The 6,722-nt window shown below is 47.4% G+C and overlaps 1 protein-coding gene across 1 annotated transcript; it reads left to right on the forward strand.

Moving 5' to 3' along the window:
- Positions 1-3,057: 3,057 nt before the first annotated feature.
- LOC114892964 lies at positions 3,058-3,333 on the forward strand. Its single transcript, XM_029218357.1, has one exon. The coding sequence runs from the start codon at positions 3,058-3,060 to the stop codon at positions 3,331-3,333; it is 276 nt and encodes a 91-aa protein (XP_029074190.1).
- The last annotated feature ends 3,389 nt before the right edge of the window (positions 3,334-6,722 follow it).

Here is a 6,722-nt window from a genome sequence, read left to right on the forward strand (position 1 = left end):
CTGATACAGTTATATATGAAGTCATGCATTTTATTCACCTACTCATTCACTCAGTAATTATTTACTGATGCCTCCATGCCAGGCATTTGGTAGGCAGCAGGGATAGAATGGTTAATAAGAAATCTGTGAAAATGGGCAGAGATTTCAGATTTATTAATTTAAGGATTAAACACCTACCATGTGCCAGGCATGAAAATAAGTGCTGCAATTACACTGGCAAACAAAATACATAAGGCCCTACACTCAAGATGCTTACAGACAGCAGATAAAGCAAACAACAAAACAGAAAATTTCGAAAAGCCCCTGACTGAGAAGCTTGTCTCTTCCTTTTAAGCTAGGCACTGTCCAGCAGAAAAGGTGAGAAAGGCAGTAGACCTTTATACTAGGAAGTGTTAAGTACTAGGACGAGATACCTACAGGCAGCTCAGAGGAAGGGACTCTAGGAGCCTCGGGTTGGAGACAGGAAGAAGGTAAGTGAGAGAAGGTTTCTCAGGGCACAACATATCTGAGCTGAGCACTGAAGTTCAAGAAGTTTGCAGACAAAGAGGAAGGGCAAGGATGGAGTGCCAGGCAGACGGTGCAGCAAGAACAAGGTAGGGAGGCAGGAAAGAGCACGGTGCCTGAGGGCTAACACGAACGTCTGTATTTTACTGTAAAATAGTGTAAGAGGGAGAGGCAAGAGATTAGGGGCTGAGAGGGACCAGAGCATGAAGGAGTTTGGATGCCAAGCTGAGATGCTTGGACTTGATCCAAAGAAGGGAAATGGCCACAGAAGGGTCTGAGTACCCGGTTGCCATCTGAGACTTTTAGAAAGGTGGAGGGGCTGGGGTGAGACCAGAGGCCAGGAGGCCAGGAGGAGGCTGAGCAGCAGTCCAGGAGAGGAAGGAGGACACCCACGCTGGGGCAACATGGGGATAAGAGATGGCCACACCCTTGAAATGATGGAATCAGAGATTGTACAGCTGGGCGTGTCCTGGGACCACCAAGTTCCATCTACTCCGTTTGCAAAAACTGGGTCTTAGAGAGGGTGGTGACCTACACGTAAGTCTCACAGCAGATGAGTTTAGGGCTTGGGACTAGACTCGAGACCCTCATATTCCTAACCCCAAGTTCACTCCACAACACCACTGTGTCCCAATCTCTACCATTCGATTAATAATGATAATTAGGGCTTCCCTGGTGGCGCAGTGGTTGAGAGTCCGCCTGCCAATGCAGGGGACATGGGTTCGTGCCCCAGTCCAGGAGGATCCCGCATGCCGCAGAGCGGCTGGGCCCGTGAGCCATGGCCGCTGAGCCTGTGCGTCCGGAGCCTGTGCTCCGCAACGGGAGAGGCCACAACAGTGAGAGGCCCGCGTACCGCAAAAAACAAAAATAAATAATGATAATTACAAGAACAATAATAATTACTATGACCCAACTACTGAGCCCCTGCTATGTGCTAGGCTCTGTGCTCAGCACATTGTGTGTAAAATCTCACTGAATCCTCCTAACACTCTGAAGGGTCAGAACTCCCCATTTTACAGATGAGAAACCTGAGGATCAGGAGGTGAAGTCACTTGAAGTTGAGCCTCAGTGTCTGTCTTAGTCTGTTTGGGCTGCTATAATAAAATACAAAACGCTGGGTGGCTTAAAGGATAGATTTACTTCTCACAGTTTTGGAGGCTTGGGAATTCAAGATCAAGGTGCCGGCAGATTCTGTCTCTGGTGAGGGCTCCTGTCCTGGCTTGTAGATGGCTTCCTCATTGTGTGTGACACAAGAGGGAGGGAGAGAGAGAAAGAGAGAGAGAGAGAGAGAGAGAGTGTGTGTGTGTGTGTGTGTGTGTGAGAGAGAGAGAGAGAGAGAGAGATCTGCCTTATTATTAGGACGCTAATCTCATTATGGGGGACCCACCTTCATGACCTCATCTAAACCTATTTACCTCCTAGAGGCCCCACCTCCAAATACCATCACATGGGGGTTAGGGCTTCAACACTGGAATTTGAAGGGGGAACACAAACATTCCATCCATAACAGTATCTTTATTGCGGATAACTGTGCAGCTCCTGTATAGAATTACGGCCAAGGGCTAAATGAAGTGAGGAGTGTAAGTGCCTGGAACCTAGAAAGCTTTCAGCAAAGGAGAGTGACAACAAAGATGACGACAGGGACGGTGAGGATGGCGAAGATGAGGATGATGATGGAAAAAGTCAGCTCTGTACCCTGGTCTTGACTCCACTGGGTGACTTTTGGCAAATCACCTAACTCTTTGGGCCTCCATCTCCCCCATCATTCTAATGAAGACTTTAGCCTAAGGCAGTGATTCTCAAGGTGTGTCTCCTGGCTAGCAGCATCACTGTCACTTGGGAGCTTATTGGAAATGTGCATTTCTGAGCCCTCCCTGGACCAACTCTGAAACTCTGGGAGGAGCACTTAGCAATCTGTGTTTAACAAGTCCTCCTGGTAAGTCTGATGCATGTTCAAGTTTGATCTGGTCTACATGAATGATTTTTCAATTTTTAAAAAATGACATAAATGCTTTCTTGTAAACAAAATCAGGAGAAGGCAGGTACATAAAGCAGATAAAAGTGGCAGTGCTAGGTTGGAGCAGAAGCCAGCGCCCACAGCTCTGTCCATTCTCCCACCCTTGCCCACGTGAAGGCCAAGGGGAGGTGGAAGCTCTCTCCACCCTGTGTCAATTCCTCCTGCCAGCCAGAGCCCCATGCTCCCCATCCACCCGTCTCCCACCCTCCCAGCCTCCATTCCCGTTGACATACTCGGTAAAGTATGGATTTGTTGTGGCCTCCTGCAACCTGGTCTATTTCTTCTCTCTCTCTTTATTTTTTTTTTTTAACAATAGGTTTGAGCCTGTAATTCAGTTAATTATTTCCCAGAGCACCGGTTTGGTGGCTATGGCACAGCACGAGTCAGGGGAACAGGAGACAGGTCCTCAGAAGCTTCTTTCCAGAAAATCTAATTTCATCATTGAGAAATCTTCTGTCTTAAGCAGGCTCCGCCACCACCATAAATTTACATATTCTATATGCTGCTGCCAGAACGCACTGGGCCCTATTTGCATAATGCTGCTGGAGGGGCTGGCACTTCTCTTGAACCCAAATGCAGGGGGAGCAAGGAAGCAATTATTAAGCTGTAGACATTGGCAGGGAGAGAGGCCTCAGATGGATTTCAACTGCAAACCTCTTTCGCCGCCTGGGCTGCTCATTACCCAAGGCCTAGATCCCAGGCTGATGTTGGATCCGAGGGCCTGGAACATTAGCGAATTGCTTTCTTCGGGTTATGTCTATAGCCAGGCTGAGGCCTGGTGTAGGGGAGCAGCTTTGGTTTTCCAGTGTTGATGGTTGGAGTAATCTTGTCCCTTTTCCCACAGGTAAATTTGTTTGTTGGAGGGTTTTGTCAAGTTGCCTTTGCCAACACATCCCTGCCCTCTTCTGTAACACACTTCCAAACACCTACAAGACAGGTCAGCAAGGGTTTGCCCACCTCCTTCTGACAAATCCCCAGAAACGCTTAGTTAAGAAAATGATCAACAAAATCCCAGTTGGAAAAGGGCATGTGGAAACAGGGATTCTCTCATGCCGTGGTGGTCCTGCTTCACATTTATCCTTCTCCAAACTTAGGCTGCTGGAGAAGGTGGGGTCTTCCCTACCGCTGGCCTCTGAGAGGGTATAATCTTGTATACCTAGGCTCTGGGTCTCAGACCAGGGATCCTTTGATGTTCCAGGATCCACAGGCCACTCTCTGTAGTTTCTGGACCTTCCAGAGCTCTGAGCTTGACCTCCAAGCCACTCCATGACCCACCACTCCCAACCTCGTTAGTCCATGGATGAAAATAGCTGCTGACTTGGGACACCATCTTTGTTTTACTCTAGCATTGATGTAAAAGGCTTCTTTATGTTCTCAATACTCAAAGAACAAGTCATGGGCACAGAGTGAACTCCTGGGCAGACTTCAAACCCAGCCCTTCCTGACAGTTTTTTCAACCAAGTTAATTCAAGAAACACACAGACAGAAACCCACCTGTCCACTCCTACAGGTAAATTCCATGAGCATACTTGCCAGGTGATGCCAACAAAAGCGCTAGGCACACTTGATAAGTTTACCAACAGAACAAAATATCATCATGGGAAAGGTAGAAAGCTGACTGAGGACAGCCAGTGCTTTACTTCTGATATTTTATAACAGACTGGGCGACTTTAATTTTTTCCAGCAAACATCTGTTATTTCTGAGGAAGTGGAGATACATTTGCAAATACCAGTTTCACTTCTGGCAGCCTTGATGCTCGAAATTGGTGGAGTTCATCAGAAATGCCATGACATCAGAGATGACCCGTGGCATGAAAAGTTCACTCCACGCCAGTATTCGAACAGAGACCCAGTTGTAAGAAATTTGAAACAGCAGGTCTTTCCACTGAGAAAAAAAAATTAAGCATCTCCACTTACTAAGAGGTACCATCTCCTCAAAAGACCTCAACATTTTGTCCTCAGCACTGACTGTCTCACTGCAAGAATTTGGAGGGAATTCACTTTTTCCATGATTGCATCCAACAGTGAATTATTTCTCCAAGAAAAGGAGATTGCTCCTGATTAGCCAAACCCAGGACTTCAAAAGCACAAATCGTGACTTTTCCAAAGGAAACCATTTTGATGCATAACTCGGGTTAGTCCTTCAGAGCAACAGATGGTCTTTAAAATTAGAATCCAGGGTGCAGATGTGGGTGTGTCCTCAAGCAAGTCCTTACCATTTCTAAGCCTCAGTTTCTGGATCTATCAAGTGAGGATGATAGCAGTACCTCTTCCTTATTGTCATTGGGGGAATTAGATGAGCTAAGGTTAAATAACCTGCCCAAAGCCACAGAATATTGATGGTCCAGGCGGGATTTGAACTCAGGTGTGTTTGTCTAGCCACCCCATTGCATGCTGGTACCCACCATGGCACAGGAATGCTGGACAGCTGGTGCTTATCAGTCATAGCAGCTGGCTTTCTGGGCTCAACTGCTGAGAGGGGCTGGGATAGGAGGTCTTCAAAGGGAGACATTCAAGGGAACATGGGGTTCACTGAACAAGTCAGCCTTGACCACTAGACCATAAGGCTCTGGTGACCACGATCCATGGGTGGCAGGTAACCACACTGAGCGGAGGAAGCCCAGCAGAAAATCCAGGGGACATCAGAGGGCATCCTTGGGTTCAAGGTCACCCACCCGCTCAGCCCTGGGTCTCCACTTGTCTGAGCCCTAAGTGTCTCAGATGCCAGGCATGACCTGGGGGGAAACCAGCTGGTCTGACCCATCCCACCTTGGGAACTAAGCTGTGGAGTCCTGGCCAGCACAGGTCCATGATCCCCAGAGGACACAGGACTCCTAAGTGATGCTGGGTAAACTGAGCTCCATCCGTCTGTATCCGAGGGAGGAGGGAGGTGGAAGTTATGGTAGTGAGGGAAGGGAGAGCAAAATTCAGAAAAGTGTTCACCTGAGAACGACATAACCTGCAGATGCAGGTCGGGAGTGCACACGTGGGCAGGTCCACGTTGAGGATGCAGCGTCTAGGTGCACATGCGTGCAAGATTCCCTGGGCACGTGTGAGTGTGAATGTAAATGCTGGGAAGGTGGCGGCTGTGTCTATCTCCCTCACTGCTGAATTCCCAGCACCTGGCGCATGGTGCGAAATCAATAAACATTTGTAGAGTGAATGCATAAATGTGTGCTTGCATGGAAAGGTTAAAGTTATCTGTTTTCTAACTTGACAATCTGTTATTTGCGCTTTCTGCCCAGGAAATACATTGAGAAAATGCTTGGCATGGTGATCTACACCCACCGTTTCTTTTTTTATTTATTTTAAAAATTTTATCGGTGAACAACATACATACACAGAAGTGTGCACATCATCTGTGTACATTTTAATGGACTGTCACGAAATGAACACCCATTGCCACCCAGATGGAGAAAAAGCAGAACATTTCCAGCGCCCATAAGCTGCCACGTGCCCTGTGTAGTTACTATCCTCCATGGGTAACCTGTCTTCCAGCAATGTAGGATAGTTCTGCTTGTCTTTACACTTAATATAAATGCAATTGTGCAACTGGTACTCATTTGTGTTGGCTTCTTTCATTCAAAATTTTGTTTGTGAAAATCATCCACATTGCCCAGGGAAGTTGTAGACTGCTTCTTTTCTTTTTTTTTTTTTTTGCGGTACGCGGGCCTCTCACTGTTGTGGCCTCTCCCGTTGCGGAGCACAGGCTCCGGACGCGCAGGCTCAGCGGCCGTGGTTCACAGGCCCAGCCGCTCCGCGGCATGTGGGATCTTCCCGGACCGGGGCACGAACCCGTGTCCCCCGCATCGGCAGGCAGACTCTCAACCACTGCGCCACCAGGGAAGCCTGCTTATTTTCATTTTTATATAGCAAGGGTTGGCAAATTTGTTCTGGAAAGGGCCAGAGAGTAAATACTTGAGGATCTGCAGGCTATAGTATTTCTTTCGTAACTGCTCATCTTTGCTAGTTAGTGCAAAAGCTGCCATAGACTATATGTAATGAATGGATATGGCTGTGTTCCAATAAAACTTTATTTACAAAATAGGAAATGGTCAGATATGACCATGGGCTGGATTTGCCCATCTTGTTATGTGGTATACATTTCTGGGAGTATGGCACAATCTTTCAGTTTAAATGTTGATGGAGATTTGGGTAGTTCTCAGTTTTAGGCTGTTACAAAGAATGCTGCTCACACACA

This window comes from Monodon monoceros, unplaced genomic scaffold (assembly GCF_005190385.1).
Source record: "Monodon monoceros isolate NGI ecotype Baffin Bay Population unplaced genomic scaffold, NGI_Narwhal_1 Super_Scaffold_1, whole genome shotgun sequence".
Lineage (NCBI taxonomy): Eukaryota > Metazoa > Chordata > Mammalia > Artiodactyla > Monodontidae > Monodon > Monodon monoceros.